The sequence below is a fragment of the Serinus canaria genome, chromosome 1 (genome assembly GCF_022539315.1).
Source record: "Serinus canaria isolate serCan28SL12 chromosome 1, serCan2020, whole genome shotgun sequence".
Taxonomy (NCBI): Eukaryota; Metazoa; Chordata; class Aves; order Passeriformes; family Fringillidae; genus Serinus; species Serinus canaria.
Genome location: NC_066313.1, coordinates 15,389,379 through 15,414,880, shown reverse-complemented (window position 1 = coordinate 15,414,880; position 25,502 = coordinate 15,389,379). Strand labels below are relative to the sequence as shown.

The window sequence follows — 25,502 nt, the reverse complement described above, 5'->3', positions numbered from 1 at the left end:
CTTGGGGATCTGGCGGCTCTGGTGGTGTCCTAGTCGGAAAGACGGGCGCTGTGAGACGCTGCCCTGAGGGGTATCCATGATCCTGTGCCACCCCCGGCGAGAGACGCCCGTGGCCCCGTGTCACCCGTAGGGCAGGACCGGGGTTCTGCGGCAGTGTCCGGGATCGGCCGGGAGCTCCGGGTGGCTCTGGCCGCTAGATGGCCCCGCGGCTCCACGGGCCACCCTGAGCCTCCTTCGGGCTCCCCGGCTCGGCGTATCCCGGAGTTCGGGGAGCAGGGAGCGAGATGGAGCGTGGCAGCATGCAGGGTGTCCCTAACCCTGCTCTGCTTGGTCCCTGCCTCGAGGTGGCATTTCCTTGGCACCACCGTCCTAGCGAGGGTTGAGAGACCGTGCGAGGAGTCCTTTGCAAACCCCCAGCCGAGCCTCAGAGCACCCTGTCCCTGAGGAGCATCCTGGGGACAGGGACACAGAGGTGCAGGAACACAGGAGTGCCTGGGTAGGGAGGGGGACACAGGACTGCAGGGACACAGGGACACTGAGGGGCAAGGATACAGGGGTGCAGGGACACGGGTGTGACTGGGGACACGGGAGTCCCGGGATACGGAGGAAGAGCAGGCCATCCTCGCCCAGACGAGAACTTTCTCTTCTGCCCAGAGAAGGAGGAGGAGGAGGAGGTGGAGGAGGAGAAGGAGAAGGAGGAGGGAAGGGAGGGGGGGGGCAGGAGGGATGGAGATTGTCGCGCTGCCGATATCCCTCTCCCCGTGTGGCATGTGGCCATCGTGTGACGGCTTGAGCATGTCCACCCTCCGTGCCGATTCCCTGGGGCAATTGGGGTAGGGGCAGCATCCCGAAATCCTTGTACTTATCTCGGGGCGGGGAGCCGGGGGAGGGGAGGAGGTGTCACTCCTCACTGAAGGCAATGGAGGATTAAGGGGGCGAACATAGGAGGGTGGGGGCGAACAGACCCTATAAGGGGTCCCCAAGAGGAGGGTCCCTCCCTATCCAAGAGAGGGACGCTGGGTAGGACCCCCTGCAGTATTCTATAGGGTGGGGGAAGGGAAGACTTTCCCTACTGAGCCCTGCATCAGAGTTACCCCAGGGCGAGGGATGGGATGAGATTTCGGCCCCTCCGTCAGGGAGAATGAGGGGAAGACCCAACCCAAACGTGAGGCGCAGCATTTAGCGGGGCAGGGATCGCTTTATTGAGAGGTGAAACATGCCCCAGAAGGGAGAAGGGGCAAGGGGGAAACTCCTGGCCCGATGCCCAAGAGGAGAGGGTTTAACACGGAGGGAGGTTGTTGCCCTCCCTGCTACCAGAACCATGACGGCACCTGCCCCACAAGGAAAGCACTGCCCGCCCCGCGTCCAGAGAGGAGCTACCCAAACTGGGAGCCATGCCCCGATCCTTTCCCCACATGGGCGCCCCCACCCCACTCCTGTTTCCCCCTTCACCACCCCACACTGGGACTCCCACTCCTGACCCCCTCCCAATACCGGGGAGTGACATCCCGACCCAATTCCCGCATCAGGACCATCTCTCTACCCCCGCCCCACACCGGGGACCCCCACCCCAGGTTGGAGAGTGATGTCCGATCCCCTGACCACCCCACAGCCCCCACCCATCCTCGCTTCTCAGAGCCCCGCGGAGCCGCTGCCCCGCAGAGCAGGTGCGGGGCGTGTCGCGATCGGACGTATCGTGACGGGGCGTGTCGTGGCGGGGGCGTGCCCGCAGCCCGCGGGCGGTGCGGGGGTGCGCGGGACCGGGATGGTGCCGGGATGGTGCCGGGATGGTGCCACGGCTCCTCATCGCGCTCCTTCGCTTTTTCAGCCGCGGGTTCCTGCGGGCGGGGGACGCCGCTCCCGGCCCCGAGGCGCTACAGGTAGGGACGTCGGGACCTCGCACCTCCCTCCCACTCGGGACCCTCCTCTTCTCAACCCGTATTTCCATCCCCAGCCGTATCCCCTCCCATTCGGGACCCCCATCCCAACTATCACCCCTTCCACCTGGGACCCTCAACCCACCCCCTCCCCACTCCCCGTCCCACCCGGGCACTCAGATTCGCCCCCGCTCCTACCCGGGACCCCCACCCACGTCCCCCGACACCTGGGACACCCGATTCATCTGCCTTGTTACTGGGGACCCCCACCCCAAACACCTCTCCTCCCACCCGGGACCCTCAGCCGTCCTGCCCTCCCAAAACACGACACGCGACTCACCTCCTCTCCCACCCGGGACCCCCATTCCCACGGCCTCCCTTCCCACTGGGTCCCGGAGGCGGGGGGGATCCCCGTGTTTATGCTGTGGGGCGGGGTTGGGAGTCGGGGCTCCCGATTCGCCGTGCTCGGACCCCCCATCTCTTCCCAAGGGCGGAGGGGGCTTTCCCGAGCGCGTTTGCACCCTTTTCGGTGGGGGGCACTGAACCCTTCGGGGAGAGCTTGACAGGGAACCTGAGGCACAGATGGGGCTCCCGAGGCGGGAGCGACGGTGCCGTTTTGTGTCGTCGTCCCTTCCCCCCCCTCCCCGACCGCATCCGAGGTTCGAGGACACGCAGGGAGGAGGCAGCGGGCAGGGGGGTGCGGATCCCGGCGGGATCCCGGGAGGAAATGGGCTGGACTGGCAGGGAGGGGGGGCCGGCTCGGTCCCGGGGGGACCCTCACGCCCTCCGGCAGCCGCGCCAGGAGCCGGGCCGCGCCATGGGGACTCTCCAGGACACTGTGAGCGACCCTGGGGAAAGGGACACCCTGGGGGTCCCGGGGGATCTGTGGCCTCGGGCTGGGGGTCCATCCTGTCCTGGGGCGTTTGGGGTGCGATGTGCTTGGGAGTGTCTGGGGGTTTCGGTTTTCTGGGGGGGTTGGAGTCCCCCCTTCCCCGTGTCCCCTTGCCCCACTGGCAGTGGGAGCCTCAAGAGCTTGGCTGCGAATTCCATCCTGCCGCCAGAGCTCGGGGTGGGTGTGCCGGGAAGGACGGAGCCCCTTCAGCACCCCCAGCAGGACCCAGCTCTGAGCCCCCCACCCTCCTTACACCAGCTGCACATTTTGTGGAGATGGAGGCTGCGTCCCAATGTGTGGGTGGGAAAACACTTGGTCCCTCCTGCTCCTGCGCCTTCGAGCACACCCAAATTTGGGGAGGGGAGGGGGTAATTTGAGGGGGGGTTTCTTCCTCTCTGTTCGCCTGGATGGATCCCTGCCCTGTGTGCCGATGGTTTTGGGTGTGAGAACCGTGGCCTCGGTCCCCCTGGGGAACAGCTGCTTGGGGGGCTCCCGGGGGCTGCAGGTCCAAGACGGGAGCGAGGACCTGGAGATTCAAGCTGGGAAACGAAGGGAAGGAAACGCTCTCTGGGAAATTGCCGAAAGCTGCTGACGGAGAGAAAGAAGCTGAGCAGGGCCGGTGTGCCCCGGGCAGGGGGAAATGAGCCCCCCCCCGCCCCCCTCCGGATGGGAAGGTGGCGGCTTGAGGACATCTGAAGTGTCGCTTAGCACGGCGGTGGGATGTGACACTGCTCACCGCCCAGCGCAGTGACACGGGGGTCCCCGTGATCCCTGTCGGTCCCAGCCCTCCAGAACCCAACTGGGCCGGACCCGGGAGGGTGCTGGCAGCTGGGCAGGCTCTGAACCCCGGACACAGCCCCCAAGGGGATCTGGGGGTGGGGGGTCAGGGAGCCACAACTCTCAGCCTGGGGGACAAAACGCACCCATATGGGGGGTGGGCAGGCTGGTTTTAACCCAGACCACCAGTGCTGGTGTGGCAACGAGGAGGAGGAGGAGGAGTGGATCTCATGGTGGGGCAGAGATGCAGCCCCAGCTGCATCTCTGGCGTGTGAGGACACAGTGGCAGTGGGGTGTGACCCAGGATGTATGAGGAATGAGTGGTGGGGAAGGATCCTGCCCCTCCTCCAGCACATCCCAGCCCAGGGTGGATGAGGAACAGCTCATCCCCCACAAAATACCACAGGATCCCTGTCCCCATTGGTGTCCTGGGTGCTGACTGCATCTGGAACTCCCATCCCCGAGCCTGGGGAGCATACAGGGGGTATGTAGGGCTTGGGGCATTACCCTCCAACACCCTGCAGTGGGGTGAGGCTGAGAATGTCTGTTCCTCCTCTCCCTCTCTGCCGCGAGCTGCAATGCAATTACTTGCAGACTGGATCATGCATCAAACCGTAATTGATACATGTTCACAGCCTGGAGAAGCAGGAGGGGCTGTGGGGGACCACACTCAGGCACCTTTACTGACCTGCCAGGGATTGGGGGGCTCAGCCAGCATCACGGGGCTCCTCCTGCCTCAGTTTCCCCCCGTGTGGGACCAGCTGAGGGCCCGCTGAGGCCAGTGAGGGGACATGCGTACGCGGGCGTTTGTCCTTGCGTTTCCTCTGGCAGACACAAACACATCAGCAGGGCAATAAAGGGGAGGAAAGGGCTGTGGCGGCTTCTTTCCATGACATGCAGCAGGGCTGGCTTCCTCCCACTCTCAGCAGGGCCAGGGGTAGAGCTAGATCCCCAAAGTGGTGTGGCTGGGTGCAGCCCGGTGTTTCCCAGCCAGGCCTGGGATCCCCACAGGTCAGGGATCAAGGAGCCACTGCTTGCAGTGTGGAATCAGCCTGAGCTGGCACTGCAGTGCCCTGCTGCTGGTTTTTGAGGGGCAGTGGGGTTTGGGATATGGGTTCCGGTGCTCCCATGCCTCGTGACATCACCCGGGAAGGGAGGTCTGGAGTGGGAGTGCCCTGCTGGACCCCAGGGAGGGGAGCTGGGATGGGGATGTTCCTGCTGCACCCCAAGGAGAAGGAGTTGGAGGGGATTAGTCCTCCTGGGCAGTGAGAAGCTGGGACAGGATGCTCCTATTGCAGGATGACATGGTGGCCTTCTCCTCCCCCCCCCTTCCCCCCAATGGGATAGGCCCGGTGGGTGACCTTGGCTTTTTGGAGTCGAGCTGTGACATTTGGCAGGGAGGTGGTGGGCTGGGATCCCCTGCAAGCCTGGCTCTGGAGGGTGATCCTCTGGGAGCTGAGTCCATGGATTTGAGGACTGGCCTGGGACCTTTGCAGCTGAATCCTGTTGCATACCCACCCTGGCCACTCCATGGATGTGGGGGAGAGGATGGTGGGGACCTGCCCAAGAGAGCCATGGGCTGGAAAATTGCAGGGAGCAGAGCTAGCTCCCGAGTCTCCCTCTTCTTGGTGCAGGAGAGATCACTGCTCCTGGCCTGGCTCTGGCCAATGCAGGGTGTCTGGCACCTTTGGATGCCCTGGCCACAGCTTTGGAACCCCCCCCAGACAAGGGGGGGCTGGAGACCAAACCTCTGGCTGGGTGCTGACCCGTTAAACAGCAGCACTGTGACCCTTTCTGCCATGTGATGGGCTTTGGTTGTCTCCTGGCCATGCCTCAATTTCCCCATCTGAGCAGTGAGACCACCCCAATTCCTAGACCCCTTCATGGCAATTAAGGGCTGCATCCCACCATCAAACCCTCCCAGGCATGGAAAATAAGAGCAGTCCCTGTACAGACAGAGAGGAATCCCCTGGGGGGGGCAGCTCTGGCAGCCCCCAGCCCCCCACACCCTGCTCCGGAGCACTGCCCAAATCGAATTCCTCCCCAGCTGCAGATGGCCAGGAATTCAATTTTCCCAGATCCCATCAGAGACTGATAAATGAGGTCCCTAATCACTGTGCAGATCCCATTAGTACCAGCCATGCCAGGAGGGGCTGCAGGGATGGAAGTGGGAAGGCTGCATCCCCCTTCCTACCCCACTGATTCCTATCCTCCCAAGGGACTTAGATGTCCCCTGAGCCCTCTCCGGCTGCATCCCCAGAGCTTTGCCATGATGGTCACAAGCAGAGCCAGGCATGGAGACCCCTGCATGGCTAATCCACCAGAAAACATCTAGGAAAGTCCTGGAAACCCAGCCAGTGTGGATGGGAAGGGGACTGTGTGCCAGGGAAGTTTTCCAGCAATGCCATGTCCCAGGAATGCACATCATGCCACCTCTCTCCCAGCAGTGCCACTGCCAGCACCCAAAGCTGGGTGCCAGCTGGATGCCAGGATGTCTCTGTCCTTTGGGGTGAAGGCAAAGCAGGGATTCTCCTAACCATGGAGCAGCTTCCCTGCAGCTGCTGCAGGAGGGTCCATACGCCCCTCCCTGACATGAGTTAGGAACAAGTGACACGGGGCTGAGGGGGGTCCCTTCCCCCCTTCTGATGTGGCTTAGAGACAAGTGACAGCCCTCACCACCTTCTTTCTTAGAATAGTGAGCTAATTAGTGACAAACTAGTGACAGATCATTAGGCTAGTGGCCGAGCCTGCTGTTCCAAGAAGGCCACGATGTTCTGGGGACGGAAATCCTTGAGAGTGTGGCTGCTGTCCCGATTTGTCCCGCCCGACAAAGGGACATCAACAGGAAGCAACCTTGACTCCAGCCCAGTTCTCTTGGCCCCGGGAGGCCAGGCCAGGATGTGGGGGCACAGGCTAGCAGCACCCCAAGGGCTTGTGAGCTGCCAGAGGTTAGGAAATTTGCTTGGTTTAGCAAACTTCCCACTTAGAATGTGCGGGGTCCTCAGGGAGAGGCATCTCTCAGGTTCCAGGCTGGAGAAACTCCCTGTGCAAATGGTCTGTGCAAATGTCCTGTGCAGTGTGAGCATGCCAGGCTCCAGCCAGGCTGATGGATGGGTGAGGAGGAAGAGGATGGGGTAAGGGATGCACTGAGCTCCAGGGAGACACTAGGCTGAGCACGGCTCATTCCACCCGAACCAAACTCTAGTGCCAATCAAAGCAGGTCTTGCATGGCCATGACCCTTTGCAGGTGGGGAAACTGGGGTAGGAAGCCTCCACAGAGAGGGAAACTGAGGTAGGCACAGGCATGCAGGGCTACTTGTGTGAGTTTCTGGGATGGCTGATTCCACAGATTTGCATCCTCCAGCCCTTGGAAGCCTCAGCCTGGATCACTGGGTGCCAGGGTAGCTCCATGACAGGGTCCTGCACCTCAGCCCTTGCTTCCCATCCATACCTTGCAACAGGACCCCAGGCAAATGAGCATGAGGAGACAAGAGATATCCCAGAAGTGTTTCCTTCCTGTTTGCCCTCATTATCCCCCTGGAAAAGATGAGGTAATTAAGGAGCTACCGTGTTGCAGGTTGTTGCTGCCTGATTAGATTAAAGCAATGTGATTTGGGACTAAGAGCGGTGCTGGGAGGAAATGGATGGATGGCTTCCCAACTCGAGTTGGGCAGAGCTGCCAGCTCTACCTTCCATCCATCCCTCCACCCTCTGTTGCCCTGGACCTTGCTCCAGGGACACTGCTGGAGGGTTATCAGGGGTGCTGTTTTGGGGCACTAGGGATGCTACTGTTTTCTCACCCCTACAGAGAGGATTTCCTGGGGAATTGTGACTGTGGGGCAGAGGGAAGGAGCCTGGAGAAGTGTGGGGGGTGACAGAGACAGGGTGACAGGGTGTCAGCAGTGTAACAGCCTGTTGCAGAGCTGAAGGGTAACAGGGATGCTCCTGGAGGTGTGGGAACAGGGATGCTGCCTCTATTTCCCCAGGGGAAGGAGCAGTGTGGGGAACAGGGACAGGGTGACAGGGTTTGAGCAGTGCCACTCTGCCCACAGTACAGCTGGTGACAGCAAAGTGGCAACCTGCTGCCTCCAGGAGCTGCTTCCCTGCTCCTTAGCTGCTTCCCCATCCGTCCCCAGAGTCAGAGCTGTGCTCTCCTGCCTGGCCCTGCCCTGGTTGTTAGCCCGGCGTTGCCAGCAGAGCTGGGCTATATTTAACCACCACGGCCAGAGCACGGGGCTCAGCAGCCAGGGGAAAGCAGCCCCCCAGGACTGGAGGGAGCTGGGGCGGCTCAGCATTGCTGGAGGTGGGAGAGGAGGATGAATCATGGCTCAGGGATATTTTGGGATATTTTTAATGCCGCCAGATTGTTCGGCAAATGCTTGGGCAGGGCGGCGCGGGCGCAGGCTGGGTGTTTGCTGGCAGCTGTGGCTCAGCTTGGAGGCCCAGGGGGATCAGCTGCTCCCCGTGGTGCTGTCACTCTGCAGCCATGCATTGGAGAGGTGACAAAGGCAGGGACATCTGTCCCCATGCACTTGGAAACGACTCTGGGTGTGATGGGTGGGGGCAAAAGGGGGTCCTGGAGCAGCATCTTCCTCCTTGAAGGGGAGGCAGGAGGGGAAAATGTTTCCCCATCGCTTTCCCTGGAAAGGGGAAAGGGCTGGGAAAAGGCAGAGAGAAGCTGTGTGTCTCTGCCTGCAGGGCTGTGGTGGGTAGGGAGCCCTTGGACAGGGACAGGTCCCCAGGCACCCTGTGGGTGGGACACAAGGAGTGGTGAGGGGCTCTGCAGGTGGAGGTAGGCTGCCTCCCAGGAATCCAAACGGGATTTTGCTTTTCACCTGTCAAATGTAACAAGATCCAGAAGCTGGTAGCTAAAAATGCATCCTGTCTGAAGAGACTGCAGTGGAAGGGAGCCCTAAGACCCCAGCACTGGCTCTCAGCCTTGCAACGAGGTGACCACATGGTCACCCTCCTCATCCAGGGCTCTGCTTGGGAGGGAATTCCCTGGGGAGCAGCTCCTCTGTCCTTGAAGCCTGCAAACCCTCTGTGAGAGACATTGGGGCTGGTGAGACAGGCAGCAGGGGGGTCCTTTGCTGTGCCGCAGACCCCTCCTTGCTGTGTTCTGCACTCCCAAGCATCCCAATCCCTTTGCAACCTGAACCTGTAAAATCCATTGAGAAGCATCTGCATGGGATCTGGGTACTGGGATGTGCTGCCCTCTCAGCATCTTGGAAGCTCTAATTTGATTTGGGGCCCACAATTGGGGGTGAAGTTGTCCAGACAGAGCGATGTCCAGCTCCATCCCAAAGGTCATTGCTCAGGCAGGGGCTAATAGACTAATCCACTGCCAAAATTAATTGGGCTCATTTTCCTTGCATTCACAGATGGATAAGGTCCCATTGGAGGGCAGGAGACGAGTGAGCTCCAAGGGCTCACTGTGCCATGGATGCCTCAAGCACAAGCGGTCACCTCTGGCAGATCATTTACTTGGAATTTTTACAGCAAAGCTGGGCTGGAGGCTTGGCAGGGAGATGATTCATTTCCTCGAGGTTCTTCGGGGAGGGTTGTGGCAGGAGTCTGCCACTGAAGCCTGGGCTGCTGCCAGCATCCCCCTGTAGAATCAGCACCCATGGGTGCTCTGGCAGCGATGGCAGGATCCATCTGGGGCCTCCCCAGCCCAGCACCCCCTTGCAAGGCAGGGTGGGGGTGCTGCAGCCCTGCTCAGCACTCCTCTGGGAGCAGGATGCTTCCAGGAACCTGGAATTGCTGCCTGGCTCTCTGGGCCCGTTTTCCCATGGTTAAAGAGGAATCCAGCGGGTGGCAGGTCCCTGTTCTGAGCTCTGCTTCATGTAAACTCCACTCACCGAGGGCTCAGGTGTGTCCCCCCTCAGAGAGACACCCCAAGGTCCAGGTACCCTCAGGAGGGCTGAACGTCCCAGTGGGTGCCTCACTGCCTGGATCCAGCCTCTGCCTGCTGCCAGGGGGCTCCTCCTCACCCCTTGGGGGGGGCCTCCATTCATCCCCCAGGAGCAAGGCCAGGAGAAGGGGTGCAAGCTCAGAGACCTGAGACTGTGACATCAGTGTCCTCCTCTTCCAGGCCCTCACCCTCCACATGGCAGGTGTGAAATGAACCTTTCTGGAGAGGAAGCCGGCCAGGATGGGATTTCTCTATTTCATAAACATCCAGAGAAGCTGGGGGTGGGCAGGGAGAACAAACCAAGCTTCCACAGCTGGTGGGGGTGGGGGTCAGGGGACAGACGTTGCTGATCTTGAAAAAAGTAATTTTTTCACTGCTGGTGAATTCCCTTTGATAAAAAAAAAGCTGTTTTTAAATCCCAGCAGGATCTCTGGAAGCCTGGGATGGGAGCTTGGGAGCCTGTGCTGGGGGGGACAGGATGCATGGGGACAGGATGCTTCTGCATCTATCCAAAGGGAAAAAGAGGGGTAAAAACAGCAGGGGAGGAAAAGGGCTCTCCATGAGGGAGAAAGCAGGCAGTGCTCTGGATGTTGGCCTGTGGCAGGATTTGGCTTTGCTAGAATGGGGGGGTCCATGTTGGAGCAGAGACAAATCCTTACTCCAAGGAGATGAATGGTGTCATTAATCTTCTGCTGGCCCCAGTGGGAATACTGAGGCAGATATGGCTCTGGTGTTGCAGCCACCATGGGATACCAAAATTCCTGCCAGCACTGAGGTCCCATGGGTCGCCCTGTCAGCTCAAGGAGTCTGGCAGGGTGACATCAGTATCCTTGTCCTCTCAGGCCAGACATAAGGTGACAACAGTTCCTGGGTGGGGGCTTCACAGGGCCACGTGTGTGCAGCATGGGGACAGGACAGGGACAGGGTGCTGTTCACCTGCTCTGCAGGAGCAGCATCCTCAGCTCCTGGGGCTGTCAGCGATGCCATGCCGTGTCCCATTCCCATACCCTGTCCTTGGATCTGTTCCCAAAGCCCTCTCTCCATGCCCATTTCCAGACAGCATTTCCCTCCAGATCTGCTGGGTGTGCAGCACCCGGGATGAGGGTGTTGGACTCTGTCCCAGCAGCTATGAATTGCAATCCCTCTATGCTTAATTTAATTTAAGTTAATTAACCCCCTGTGCCCACTTGGGAAGTGTTACCATCCCTCTGCCCTCCATGGAAGCTGGGATGCAGAGCAGGTGCTGGGAGTTCTCCCTGGGAGAGCTCTGGTCCCCACTGGGTGCAGGTAGAGGGCTGTGTGAGCCCGGCTTGGTGGGTCCTAGTGACATTCCTGGTGACAGGCATGGGCTGGCTGATGGTTCCGTCTCTCCACTGGTGCTGGGGATGTGTGTGGCAATGCAGCCTCATCCAAAGACCCTGACACTTGTGGAGTAGTCATGGATCCAAAGGAGCCCCCACCCAAACTGGAGTAGTGCCTGGATGGTGTGGATTGCTGGGAGTAGCTCACAGGGGGCTCCTCAGCAAAGGGAAAGGCTGTTTAAGGCAATAACTGGGATGTGGCTGTGGTGGTGGCTCTGGCTGTGCTGGCTCTGGCCCAGGCTCTGTCCTGTCAGAGCCCCCAGAGTGGGTCTGCAGCACCCTCTGGCTGATGGACGGGGGCGAGGGTGTTGGGTAAACCTCTGCTCTGGGCTGGAGGATGTGGACTGGGAGCGGGATGAGTGGGACAAATGGAATTAGTGGGATGAGCAAGTAGGATATGCAGGATGAGTGGGGCAAGTGGAAGGAGTGGGAGGAGCCATTGAATGGGATGAGCCATTGAGTGGGATGAGTGGATTGAGCTGGATGAAAGGAACAAGCCATTGAGTGGGATGAGTGGGATGAGTGGGATGAGTGGGATGGGCAGGACAAGTGGGACAAGCAGTTGAGTGGGATGAGCCATCAAATGGGATGAGTTGGATGAACTGGATCAATATAGTGAATAGGCTGGGTGAAATGAGCAGAATGAGTGGGAGAAGCAGTTTAGCAGGATGAGTGGGATAAGTGGAATGAGTGTGATGTCCTTCCTAGCCCACCCTCACTCTCTCTACCTTCTTGCTAGGCTGCAAAACCTCCTGCCAGCACCTGCTGCTGTCTCCTTGTCTTGGGAACATCTTCTTTTAGCTCCTGCAGCTTTCTCCTCACTCTTTCAGGGATGGACCTGTATTCCTAGCCCTAATAAAGCCACCACTGTGTCCAGCTGCCACCTGTCTCTCCCCACACAAAGAATGCCACTGGCATTTGATGCCCCAAGCAGACCCCAGGGACCCACTCAGGCTCTGCCCCATCTTCCCCTGCCTCACGGGGGCCACTGTGGAGGATCCGGTGGGACAGAGGGATGGCAGGACAGTCACCTGGCTGAGGCCTGGCTGTATTCTACAGTGCATGTGTCTCCAGTGTGAGTAAGTGACTGGAGATGCGGCCCTGTTGGAATAACATCCAGTGCCCATGTCTTCAGCTGGAAGCACCCTCACCACCAGCTACGCTCCCAGTGCCACTTGGATCTGGCCCCGTGGCCAAGGATGCTCCCAGAGTGGGTGGGTGGCATGGCCCTGCAAGGGGCTGCTGTCCTGGATGGGTCATGGGGGACATGACAGTCCCCAGGTCTGGTTGTCAGGAACGGAGCCTGGAGCCACCTGGCAAAGCTGGGACCAGAGGAAGAGCAAATCCCAACGCCATTATCCAAAGTCTGATTCCGAGCATCTACTATTTCCATCATAACATCATCCTTATCCCAGTCTCCCAGACAAGGGCTAGAGGCAGGAGCAGAGCTGGGAGGGTCGCACCACAGAGCCCTCTGTGCCCCCCAGCTTTTCCATGTGTCCATCCTAACACCTCTGCCCTCCATGGGGATGTAATCCCCAGATGGGCCTTAATCCATCTCCTTGCCTCATTTCTCTTCTCACTGGTGCTTTATGGCATGGCTAGCACTGAGGGCAGTGTGGCTCAGTGCCAAAGCCTCTTCTCCCTTTTTGAGGACCTCCCACCTCCCCACATGATGGACATTGACCAACACAGGAGGGTTTGGCTCCAAAAAAGGCACCAAGCAGACTGGAGGCTGCTGCAAGGGGTCTGGGAGCAGAAGGACCTGTGCCACAGCAGGGGTCAGAGAGGGTGCTGCAGTGCCCTTCTTCATGGAATCAACCCCCAGTGACCCCCTGCTCTGCTCTTGTCTCTGCAGGATGCTCTGCTGAGCCTGGGTGCTGCGCTTGATGCCACCACCCTGCGCGATGCCCTCCGCCATGCCCTTGTCACCCTGCTGCCCGCCGTGGTAGGTGGGGGGTGCATCTGCATCCCCTGGGGGCTGGGAGGAATGTGAAGCAGAGCATCCTCCTCGGGTGGGTGGGGATTATGGGGTTGCTGAGACTCCCTGGACTGGGGGAAGACCCGGAGGGAGCAGAGAGTGGATTATCTGCTGGTTGATGCTGGGGTTCAGCCTGGGGTGGTGTCTCTTTATCTCCAGAATTCTGCAGAATTCTCCCCCTATCTGGGCCACCTGTCACCACCAGGGTGCTGATGGTGGCCCCAGTGCTGATGGTGGCCCCAGGGTGCTGGTGACCCTGGAAGTGCTGGTGGCCATGATCCTGGTGACCCTAATGCTGGTGGTGGCTGGGCACTGTGCCAGTGCCATGCCATGGGGCCCCCCAGCCATGGGTGGGTGTGAATGGGGCACACGTGCACAGGTACCTGTGCACACCTGAGCACGGCTCTGTGCGTGGGCAGGGCTGGATTTGTGAATGTGTGCATGTGCACGCATTCTGCACACAAACTGCAGCTGTGTACACGTGCTTGTGCCCACATGTGGCTGTGCTCGTGTGTTTGCACACACGTGTGTGCTGCCCCTCTCCCCCAGGAGCATGTCTACATCTACCTGCTGGATGGGGACGCACGGCTGCTCTGCGATGATCCCCCCCACGAGCTGCCGCCCAACGGGAAGCTCAGGTGAGCTTGGCTGCCTGCCCAGCCCTGGGCATGGATGGGTACACAGATGTGGCTCAGCTGGAATGCATGAACAGGTGTGTGTGTGTGTATGGAAGGCAGGAGGGTTTCCATCCCTGTCCCCATCTCCATCCTCGTTCCATCTCCATACTTGTGGCCATCCGCTTTCCCTTCCCATCCTCTTCATCCTGGACATGCACACGTGCACAGGGGCTATGTGTATGTACAGGGACACACATGTTGGCACAGGGGCTGTGTGTGTTCAGAAGACTCACGTTGGTGTCCAGGGGCTGTGCATGCGTGCAGGGACACACATACGCACGTGTTGCACAGTCCTTGAGCCTGTCTCTATCCCATGGGTGTCTCTGCCCAGGGAGTTGCCCCTTTCTGGGGGTTTACCTTCCCAGGGGGTGCTCAAAGTATCCCTGTCCCCACAGAGATGCTGTGCAGAAGCAGAAGCGGCTGGAATGTGGGGGGCTGCTCCCCTCCGAGCTCCCTGGCCGGCACCTGGGACCCCTGGCAGCGCCCCTGGCCCCTGGCACACAAGGTGGGAGCTGTGGGAAGGCTGCTCTTGGTGCACATGTATGGGGGTGTGGGCGTAGGGCTGGGTGGTGGGTAGGCAGATGGAGGGACAGGGAGGGAGGTTGAGATGTGAGTGGATGGATGGATGAATGGATGGATGGATGGATGGATGGATGGATGGATGGATGGATGGATGGATGGATGGATGGATGGATGGATGGATGGATGGATGGATGGTCAGTCCATGGGTGGTCAGAGGCAGTAGCTGAGACAGCAGTGCGTGGGTGAGTGATGGATGCATAGACAGGTGGGTAGAAACAGGATGGAGGCATGAGGGACAGTTGGGCACTGGGACTGAGGGGTGTTCTCAGGGACAAGGAAGCAGAGAGGTGGGCAGATGGATAATGGATGGATGGGAAGATGGATAGATGGCTGGCTGACTGGCTGGCTAGCTGGGTGGGTCATGACACATCAGGATGCAATGGGGTCATGCACCCCAAGAGCTGAGTTCCACAGCTCCGGGCTGTCCCTGGAGCCCACCTGGGACTGACCCTCTCTTGCTTGCAGTGCTCATCATCCCGCTGGTGGACAAGAACAGTGGGGCTGTGGTTTGTGTCATCCTGGTGAGTGCAGGAACATGGGCAGGGCTCTGGGGACAGGGCCTGGACATGAGGGTCCTGACACCACTCCTGCTCCAGGTACACTGTGGCCAGCTGAGTGACTCAGACGAGCAGAACCTGCGTGCGCTAGAGAGACATGTGAGTGACTCCTCCTCCACTGTGGACCTGCCACCCAGGGACCTGCCACTCTTTCCCCCATCCCTGCTGTTCCTTGTCCCTTCTGCCCAACCTTGCAGGCCCTGGTGGCATTCCGGCGCCTGCAAGCCCTGCAGAAGTTGCAGCCCTGGCCCCAGGTCAGCCTCTCCACCAGCTCCTCCCAGACCTCTCTGGCCAAGCCTGAGAAGGCACCTGACAGCAGCTATAGTGACCTGGACTGCAAGATCCTACAGCTCTGTGGTACGTGGGGGGACACTGGGAAGGGTGGGGTGTGTGGACAGGGTGAAGCCATGCTCAGCCCCTCACAGCACTGTGACCCTCTTACAGGTGAGCTGTATGACCTGGATGCCGCCTCGCTGCAGCTCAAGGTCATCAACTACGTGAGTAGCTGCTCCTCCAGCCCCCTGTCCCCATCTGCCCCCAGCCCCAGGACACACCAGGGAGCCCTGTTTTATTTCAAAACAAGAAAATTCCCCAAAGCCAAGAAAAGCCTCAAGCACCAGCTGTGGAGTCATCAGTAGTGACCAGAGTGAGCAGCCTTGTAATAACCATCAATAGTCTCCAGAGTTCACAGTGCCACTCTCACGCCAAAAACTCCTTGAGAGAATGTCCAGATTTTTCTCCTCTACTGCTCTCCATTCTTCTGCACCTCAGTATGACCCTCAGTAGTGTCCAGAGAGAACAGCCTTCCCCTTGCCATCAGTAGGCTCCAGAGTGAACCTGCTGTGTCACGGGGAGGGGGTTCTGGGGAGGGGCACCTAGTTCTCTGTGGCATGTGTGGGTGCCTTGGGCACAGGGAGGCAGAGGAGGGGCTGGATTCTGCCTGGGGAGAGTGCTTGGGGCAGGCTGGGGTGCTGACCCTCCCTTTACTCCCCAGCTGAAGCAGGAGACCCAGTCTCTGTGCTGCTGCCTCCTGCTCGTCTCTGAGGACAACCACCAGCTCTTCTGCCAGGTAGGTGCCACTGGGCCAGCCCCCCAGCCTGACCCCCACAGAGGACTACAGGACACCCGCTGACATGGCGTCTTCCTCATGGGCACCCCCTCCTTCCCATCTTTTCCAGGTGGTGGGGGACCGTGTCCTGGAGGAGGAGATCAGCTTTTCAGTGAGCAAGGGGAGGGGGTGAGGGGTTGGGAGGTCAGGGGGTGGGCAATGGGTGCCGTGTGCCAACATATTCCCTTTCCCCACAGCTCACCTTTGGGCGCCTGGGGCAGGTGGTGGAGGATAAGAAGCCCATCACCTTGAAGGACATCAGTGAGGTGGGTACCAGCTGTGTGCCTTCCACACCTGGGGACATGGGTGTCACCCCAGTGTCCCATGGGGTTTCCTGGAGTGGGCCGGGGGTTCCAGCCCCATCTTGCCTCTCTCTGCAGGAGGAGCACAAGCAGCTGAGCAGCATGCTAGGCTGCGAGGTCACTTCCATGCTTTGTGTCCCTGTCATTAGCAGGGCCACCTCCCAGGTGGTGGCACTGGCCTGTGCCTTCAACAAACTGAGTGGGGAGAGGTGAGCAGCGTTTTGGCTGGGACTCTCTGTGGGGCTGCACGCCCTCACTTTTGGGGTGCTGGAGCATTGTCGCCATGGAGGGGGGGGGGACAAATGGGGATGGACAACTGAGGTGTGCCCCCGCCAGCTACACAGACACGGACGAGCACAAGATCCAGCACTGCTTCTGCTACACCTCCACGGTGCTCACGAGCACCCTGGCCTTCCAGAAGGAGCAGAAGCTCAAGTGTGAGTGCCAGGTGAGCATGTGCAGGGCAGTGCCATGTGCGTGTGTGTGCCCCATCTTGCACTGGTCACTAATGGCATTCTCTCTGTCCCCTCAGGCCCTGCTGCAGGTGGCCAAGAACCTCTTCACCCACTTGGGTAGGTGCATTGGAGAGCACCCATGGTGAGGGAGTGGAATGGGGAACAGATGATCACTGCCCAGCCCTGGAGGGTGGTAGCAATGGGGTCTCTGTCCCCAGCCAGGCAGAACCTTGTCCCCTTGTTGGGGAATGGTAACAGAAGGGTGATATGAGCTGGCACAGAACATGGCACACACTGATGCTGCATGGCTGCGTGCATGCATGACCACAGAGCTCTTAGAAACATGTGTGCACGTGTGCAGCTGCACTGCTGCACACACGCATGTGCTGCTCACACGTGCACATGCCCCGCACAGCCCCTGTCCCTCTGTGCCCCCCAAACTTCTCACTGGGACCCTGGGCTAAACTAAACCCTCCCCGCTTTCATTGCATGAGTGGGGAATGAGGGGCAGTGCTGCCTGGCTGGGGGTCCCTGACCCTTCACTGCTACCCCTGCAGATGATGTCTCTGTCCTGCTGCAGGAGATCATTACGGAGGCCCGGAACCTCAGCAATGCTGAGATGTGAGTGGTGGTGGTGGGGCACGCGGGTGAGGGGACACAGGGGGACACTGAGCTCCCTTGTGGGTGAGCATGGCAGCGGTGTGTCTTGCAGATGCTCCGTGTTCCTGCTGGACCGGCTCAGTCACGAGCTGGTGGCCAAGGTGTTCGATGGTGGAGTGGTGGATGACGAGGTGAGCACAAGATGGATCTGGGGGGCCTGGGCTTGTGTCCCTCCCCACAGGCCTTGCTGGTGATGCCCTTGCCCTGCCCACAGAGCTACGAGATTCGCATCCCAGCAGACCAGGGCATTGCTGGGCACGTGGCCACCACTGGCAAGATCCTGAACATCAAGGACGCCTACTCACACCCGCTTTTCTACCGTGGGGTGGATGACAGCACCGGCTTCCGCACCCGCAACATCCTTTGCTTCCCCATCAAGAATGAGAGCCAGGGTGAGGGAGGGATGGGGGTGCACTGGGAAGAGGGGGCACAGGTCTGACCCAGCAGGTGTCTTAGTCAACACATGGTGGTTTGGTCACCCATCACGTGGACATGACACTGTCCCCAGCATGCAGGCACGGGCACAGCATCATCCCCAGCCTGTGGGCATGAATCCTGTTCAAGCACAGGGGCACAATCCTGGCTCAGCACTGTCCCCAGCATGTGAACACCATTCTGTCCCCAGCCCATGGGCTCCATTCTGTTCCCAGCCCGTACGTACAGCACTGCCCCAGCATATGGGCGTGACCCTGTACCAGCCCCATAGTCACAGTCCTGTCCCCAGCATCAGAGCAGCATTCTGTCCCATGAATATGGGCATGCTCCTGTCCGAACCCTTGGGTTCAGTGCTGTCTTCTGGCATAAGGGCACAGTTCCTGGGTGTGATCCTGTCCCCTGCAGACAAACACAGCACTGACCCCAGCATATGGATGTGATCTTGTCCTAGTCCATGGGCTCAGCGTGGTCTCTGAACATGATCCTGTCCCCCTACAGACACTCTGCACTGTCCCCCAGCCCATGGCCATGATTCTGTCCCAGCCCATGGGCACAGCACTGTCCTTGAGCACATGGGCATGATCACGTACCTTGCATGTGGGCATGATCCTGTCCCCCAACACATGAGCACAGTACTGTCCCTGGCCATGAGCCTGTCCCAGCCCCTGGGCACCGCACTGTCCCCAGAATGTGGGTGTCATGCTGTCCCCAGCCCACAGGCACAGCACTGTCCTTGCTACTTGGGCACAACCCTGCCCTAAGCCCACGGACACGGTGCTGTCCCCAGCATACAGACATGACCCTGTTCCCAGCACAAGGGCCTGATACCCCTGCTGTCCCCCCTCTGCTCCAGAAGTCATTGGGGTGGCAGAGCTGGTCAACAAGATCAATGGCCCTTGGTTCAGCAAGTTCGACGAGGACCTGGCCACTGCCTTCTCCATCTACTGCGGCATCAGCATCGCCCATGTATGTGCTGGGGGGTCCTCCACTTGGAGGGGGTCACACACAACATGGGCTCCCAGCTCTGCCACAGCACAGAGGGACGGGGATGGGGGGATTTGTGTGTGTGTGTGTGGTCGCCATTCCTTGGGGACAAGTTGTGGTGGCCACGGGATGGGAAGGGAATTCATGGGCAGAAAGATGTGCTGTGGTGCCAGGGTGGGCTGGGGGGTGCTGGAGGTGTCTGCCCACCCCCAGCACTCCCATCCCCTGATCCTGCCCCACAGTCCCTGCTGTACAAGAAGGTGAATGAGGCACAGTACCGAAGCCACCTGGCCAATGAGATGATGATGTACCACATGAAGGTGAGGTACCATGAGGACAGGGACAGGGATGGGGACCCCTGCTGCCAGCATGGTGCCCCCACACTTTATCCCAAGGTGGTCACACAGCTGGGTGGTGGTGATACCCCAGGGCTCAGCTCTCACTGTGGTTCATGTGGCCTTTGGGACACCTGGTGACCTGACCACACTGTGGGTCACTGGCTATGGCTCCTGCAGGTGTCTGATGATGAGTACACCAAACTGCTGAGCGAGGGCATCCAGCCTGTGTCCACCATTGACCCCAACTTTGCCAGCTTCACCTACACACCACGCTCACTGCCTGAGGACGACACCTCCATGGTGAGGACCATGGGGACAGCTCTCAACTGCCATTATGCCCTGCCTGGCCTTGGTCAGGTCATATATACCAACCCTGGGGTGCTGGGGTGTTGGGGTGAAGGGATGTGGTTGCACCCTTGAGCATCTTTCTGATGAGCAGGGGCAGGGGTGGCTCGCAGGGGACCTTGCTGGGCATTCTCATTCCTTGCCACCCATCCTATCCCCTCTGCCAGGCCATCCTAAGCATGCTGCAAGACATGAATTTCATCAACAACTACAAGATGGACCGTCAGACACTCACCAGGTGAGTCCCTATCCCTGTCCACTTTCCCTGTCTCCACCCTCATTTCCATCCCCATCCACATCACCATCCACCTACCTCATCCCTTCCGTCTCTTTCCCCATCCCTGTCCACACCCTGTCCCTGTCCCCATCCACATCCTCATCACTGTCCACCTTCTCTGTCTCCTGTCCGTATCCTCATCCCTATCCCTATGCCTGTGTCCATGCAGATAACTGTCTGCCTTTCCTGTCCCCATCCCCCTCCCATCACCCATCCCCAACCCTTCCTCATCCCCATCCCCATGCCCGTGCCTGCCTGGTTGACACCTGGCAAGGTGGAGGTCCCTGTGGGGTGAGACCCACCCTGCATGGCTCTGCCCTTGTCAAGGTTCTGCCTGATGGTGAAGAAGGGGTACCGTGACCCTCCCTACCACAACTGGATGCACGCCTTCTCCGTCTCCCACTTCTGCTACCTGCTCTACAAGAACCTGGAACTCGTTAACTACCTGGAGTAAGGCCAGGTGCTATCCCTGCCCCTGTTCTCCAACCCCTGGCCTGGCTGGGGTGCTTCCTGCTCTCCTGCCTGCCTCAGTTTCCTTCCTCCCCCTCCCCAGAGACATCGAGATCTTTGCCCTCTTCATTTCCTGCATGTGCCACGACCTGGACCACAGAGGAACAAATAACTCCTTCCAGGTGGCCTCGGTGAGCCGAGCCCAGAGCTGGGATGGGTGAGGGGGAAAGAGAGGTATGGGGACAGCTGTGGGGGTCTTCACCCCCATAGTTCCATCATTCTGGCTGCTCTACCTTGCAGAAATCGGTCCTGGCTGCGCTCTACAGTTCAGAGGGTTCTGTCATGGAGGTGAGATCCCCCAAATCTCTCATTGTCCATCTCTCCTGGGTTCTGGCTGCGTGGCAGCATCCTCGCGTGCTCCCTGCCTGCTTTCACGGTCCTGGCTTCTCCCACAGAGGCATCACTTTGCCCAAGCCATTGCTATCCTCAACAGCCAAGGCTGCAACATCTTTGACCACTTCTCCAGAAAGGTGAGTCCCCCACCTAAACACCTCTCTCCTGCCACCCTCTGCCCATGCTGAGCCCCTGCATCCTCTCCAGACCTCCTGCTCCCCATCCCTGGATCCTCGGGGATGTGGGAGCTGGCAGGGGCACAGAGCTGCTCATGGCAGCTGCCTTGCCCACAGGACTACCAGCGCATGCTGGACTTGATGCGGGACATCATCCTGGCCACTGACCTGGCCCACCACCTCCGCATCTTCAAGGATCTCCAGAAAATGGCAGAAGGTGAAGATCCTCGAGGGAGATTGGCATTGGGATTTGAGGGGTGGTAGGAACTCATTCCACCAAGGCTGGGAGGTGGCACAGGAGGTTCTTATGTCAGGGATGATAAGGGCTGGGACATGACACAGAAGGTTCTGGCTGTCCCCAAAGTGCTCACGTGTGGCATGGTGGGGGCTATGGAGCTCTGTCCTGAGCCCCCCATCCCAAGCCCTGCCCCACACTGTGCCCACAGTGGGATATGACCCCAAGAACAAGCAGCACCGCAGCCTGCTGCTCTGCCTGCTCATGACCTCCTGTGACCTGTCTGACCAGACCAAGGGCTGGAAGACCACCAGGAAGATTGCAGTGAGTGCCACACCATGGAGCCAAACCCCTGAATGCCACCTCAGAACCCACCTAGGCCACCTGCATGTCCCCAGGCACACACCTGCCCCTTGTGGGGTGGGTTCCTCCATGCAGGACCCTGGACCACGCAGAACCCAGTCCCTCTAAGCCAGACCATATCCCTGCTTGATTCAGAGCTGTTGGGAGGGGTCTGGAGGGCAGTGGGGATGGGGGACCATCCCAGGCTGCACCCCCTGTGCTGACACCTGTCTCTTGCAGGAGCTGATCTACAAGGAGTTCTTCTCCCAGGGTGACCTGGTAGGTACCAGCTGGCAGGGCTGGGCTTGGCCAATGCTCCTAGAAAGCACCAGTGAGATGGGAGGTGTGGGCAGTGGGCAGAGAGGTCTTGCCTGGGAATGGGGGGAAAGCACCACCGGCACTGACCCTCCTCACCACCCATGCAGGAGAAAGCCATGGGGAACAGCCCGCTGGAGATGATGGACCGGGAGAAAGCCTACATCCCTGAGCTGCAGATCAGCTTCATGGAGCACATTGCCATGCCCATCTACAAGTGAGCCCCAGTGCTGGTGCTGGGATGGGGAGGACCCCCTGCCACCCCACCTCCTTCAGGGTGGGATCGGGTGCTGTGTGTGGCAAGTCTTGCAGATGCTGGGGGGTGTTCCAAGCAGTGGGGATGAGTGTTGCACTTAACCAAGGGGGTTGCATTGAAGTGAGGGGTGCAGCCCTGTGCTGATGGAATGCATCACCCACTCCCCAGATTGCTGCAGGATCTCTTCCCCAAGGCAGCGGAGCTCTACGAGCGGGTGGCCAGCAACCGGGAGCAGTGGACCAAGGTCTCCCACAAATTCACCATCCGGGGGTTGCCCAGTAACAACTCCCTGGACTTTCTGGATGAGGAATATGACCCACAGGCCCCTGACCCCCAGCTCAATGGCTGCCTGGAACCTGAGGTGGGGCAGCCCCCCGAGGCTGGGGCCGAGTGAAGAAGGCGAAGGGGGGGCCACAGCCATGGCTGGGCTGGGAGCATCCCCAAGCCTCATCCCCCAGCTTATGGGGAGGAGGTTTGGGGGGGTATCAGTGAATCTGGACTACCACGGCAAGGACTGTGTGCTGCCAGCAGCCGCCACTGGTCCTTCCCCACCACTGAGTGACTATTTCCTCCCTCCGGGGCAGGTGTTCAGGTGTCCCATCCACCCGGTAGTCCATGGGACACTGCCTTGGTGGCTGGGAGCACCAAGGGACACAGTGGGGCTGGGGGATGGATGTGCTTTAAGCTGCCTTAAGACTGCAGATCCTGTCCCCATGGGGTGACAATAAGAACGATGTCCTTGGTGGAAGCACCCATAGAGGGCTCGGTCACCATGACATGGGTGTGCAGGGATTAGCAGGACAGAGGGGGATGGTGTGGGGCAGGATGGCAAGGATGGCAGTGGGAGAACTCTGGGGTGGCTGTAGAGCGTATGGGGGGTGTTGCCATGGACCATAGATCAGGTCCATGGAAGAAGGTTGGCTCCAGCTGGAGGAGGGAAGAGACACCAGAGTGGGATGGCCACAGGATGTGCCTGCATCTCCTGCTGGGATCCACACTAGAGAACAAGCTGCAGCCTCTCCCTAGCAGCTGCTGAGCATCCTTTGGCTAAAAGCCCCACCCATCTAGGATCCCTGAACCCACTCACCCATGGAAGGGCTCAAATCTCTCACACAGCCCAGTCCCATGCAACCACACAACCACATCCCCTACAAGGGCTACACACTTGCCAAGGCTGGGGGTCCTGCTGCTGGTTTGCATGCACAGGGGAGGGAGGCTGTGCTCCACAGGGGGTCCATCTGGTCCCATACATCACCTTCACCTTCTGGTCCCATACATGTCCTTGCCATAGGTAGAGGAACATAGGTGTTCCTCTGAGGTGTCCACCCAGGAGCCTCACTGCAAGCAGCTTCTCTGCTTGGTGACCATGTTGTGAGCATCCCTAGCTCACAGTGGCTTCACAACTCCTGCCATACCAACCTCCGTGCACGGATCCTGCCGACATTTTGGGATCCTTCTGGTCTTGCAGACCACTGGACATGAACCTCAATGGTCTCCTGTGGTCCCTCTGGTCCTGCAGACCACCATGCATTGACCCTGCTATTTTCCTGTGGTCCCTCCAGTCCTACGTGGCACCATGCATGGATGCTGTTGGTCTACCATGGTTTATCTGGTCATGCATGGACCCTGGTGTTTTCCCATGACTCCCTCCTTGTCCTGACTGCCATGCATGCACCCCACCAATCTCCTGTGGTTTTTCTGGTCCTGCAGACCACCGTGCATGGACCCCAGCGTTCTCCTCTGTGTCCTACAGACCACTGTGCATGGACCCTGCTGCCCTTCCTGTGGTCTCTCCAGTCCCACAACCCAACCCATATGGACCCTCTCAGTCCCAGGGGCTCCACCAGCCTCAGGGTCCGACCAGCTGTATGTGATCCTGGGCTCTATCACCCCAGCCAAAGCCACTTGAAACACTCATGAGCAGGGGAACTGCAGGGAGCAGCTTGCCCTCTGGGGCAGAGCTGAAGAGGGGGCTGGGGCTGAGTGGGTGTGCTCAGCATTGAGGGATTAGGGTGCACTGAGCCCTCAGGCTGCATCATCCAGCTTGTGGGGGCTGGATGAGTCCACCACCACACCAGGGAAAGGTGATGGGAGCTGCATGGTGAAATTCTGGCACTGCTGGCATTGGTGTTGGTTGTGTTGGGATCAAGAGTGCACGTGGGGCCATTTGCTGCACCATCCCCAGTGGTGCCATAGCAGGTCCCTCCTGGATTTGGGCTGCACGGTGGCTGCTTCTCTCCTTGGCTTGTCTGTAAGCAATGACTTGCCTGTGTTCTCGGGATACCTGGAGCTTGTGTCTGCAGGAGCAGTGGGAGACCTCAACGCTGAGCTGCTCCACGTGGCTGAAGTGACCTGAATTCCTTTTGCCTTACCTACTCGGAGATGCCTTTAGTGAGATGCTTTGCCCGAACCCTGGTGGGACCCACCTGGTGACTGAGTCTGTCTGCTGGCCCATGGCTTTGCCTCCAAGACCCCCTTAAGCCCTCCCCCCCACTCCCCTCACTGCCATAGGGGGTGGGGATGGTCCCAGAAGGCAGCAAACCCCCAAGCTGCAAGAGGAGGACAGCAGCTCCATCCCTGTCGTGACGTTGGCACAGTCCTGGCACCAAGGTGCCAGTAGGTACAACTGTTCAAAGACAGTCCCTGCACCCCAGTGCCGACCCAGGGATGCCTGACAATGCACAGATCTCTCCATCCAATAGATGTGGGGGTGTCCTGCACTTGGGTTCTGCATCCCGGTACCACACTGTGGTGGGGGCACGCAGGGATGCCCTTTTCCCAGCTGTATCCCACTTTTTCAGCCCCTGCTGCTGGTGTGTGTAGGTAGTCAATGCTTTCCCAGCTCCTGGCCCTGTATATACCCCTCTGGATACTGAGGAGTGCAGCTCACAGCCAGCCCAGCTCACCCATGAGTGTGCACAGGCGTGTGTGGGTATGCAAACCTCCTCCAGCTTTTCTGTCCTTCTGTCTTGCAGCACTGGTTGTTCTGGACTCCAATGGAGCCTAAGGAGGAGATTACTTCTCTTTCTTCCTCTCCTCCTCCTTTTCTTATTCTCCTCCTTTTCTTCTTCCTCCTTCTTCTCCTCTTCCTCCTCCTCCCCCTACTGTTTCTTCTCCTCCTGCTCCTTCTTTATTATTATTTCTCTTTTTTTGGTGGGTTTTGGTTTTCCTAAATAAATTTCATATGTCAACCTTCCCGTGAAAGGTTGGTGGGTGGCGTTGTTGGGGTCTGGGGAGCTCTAATTAAAACTTATGAAGACCAAAATCACCTTCAGGGGGAGAATCCAGCTTGGGCTGTGTAGCTCTGACTCCCCAGCAAGATCCAGCCCCTCCTTGGGTGTTCCACTCTCATGGAATGCTCCAATGCCCCAGGATTCACTGATCCCCTCTGAGTGCTCCAGCTGCTCTCGTCCCTTCCTGTGCCCTGTTCCCTCCTGAAATGTTCCAGAACCCCAGGATGCTCCAATCCCCTGGGATGCTCTTTTCATCTCCACCTGCCAGGTTGCCGTCCCCCCATGCCTGGACAGGAGCCATGCTGGGACCCATCCAGCCTGGCAGCAGGGGGAGCTGGGTCCGGGGCAGGATCCAGCTTTGGCTGGGACTGCAGCGGGATCCTAGGCTGGGATGCAGGATGACCCCTGTGTCGGGACCCCTCTGAGCCTGGGCTGGGAGTAGGGCAGAATCCAGCTGCTCCTCTGGCTCCCGCAGCCATCCCTGCATGGCCCCAGAGGGGATCCCCTAGCCTGCCCATCATCCATGCATCAGGGCTGCAGCTTTCATTCCTACCATCCGGCTAAGGAGCAATTTATTATC

At 59.3% G+C, this 25,502-nt stretch overlaps 1 protein-coding gene across 2 annotated transcripts; it reads left to right on the top strand.

Annotated features, from left to right (window-relative positions):
* Positions 1 to 1,730: 1,730 nt before the first annotated feature.
* Positions 1,731 to 24,893, top strand: PDE2A (phosphodiesterase 2A). 2 transcript variants are annotated; one of them, XM_050977898.1, is made up of 30 exons: positions 1,731 to 1,880; positions 12,680 to 12,769; positions 13,352 to 13,440; positions 13,875 to 13,984; positions 14,527 to 14,582; positions 14,658 to 14,717; positions 14,816 to 14,975; positions 15,063 to 15,115; positions 15,613 to 15,687; positions 15,797 to 15,838; positions 15,924 to 15,992; positions 16,107 to 16,237; positions 16,365 to 16,476; positions 16,561 to 16,600; positions 17,041 to 17,104; positions 17,196 to 17,274; positions 17,358 to 17,535; positions 18,432 to 18,544; positions 18,805 to 18,882; positions 19,078 to 19,200; positions 19,413 to 19,483; positions 19,850 to 19,972; positions 20,076 to 20,163; positions 20,273 to 20,320; positions 20,428 to 20,502; positions 20,659 to 20,758; positions 20,988 to 21,100; positions 21,359 to 21,397; positions 21,544 to 21,650; positions 21,858 to 24,893. In XM_050977898.1, exons 1-30 carry the CDS (start codon positions 1,788 to 1,790, stop codon positions 22,081 to 22,083), a joined length of 2,805 nt encoding a protein of 934 aa, XP_050833855.1. In that variant the 5' UTR covers positions 1,731 to 1,787; the 3' UTR covers positions 22,084 to 24,893. The 2 variants fall into 2 exon arrangements, with proteins under 2 accessions (XP_050833855.1, XP_009093737.2); XM_009095489.4 differs by lacking the exon at positions 1,731 to 1,880 and adding an exon at positions 2,634 to 2,715.
* The last annotated feature ends 609 nt before the right edge of the window (positions 24,894 to 25,502 follow it).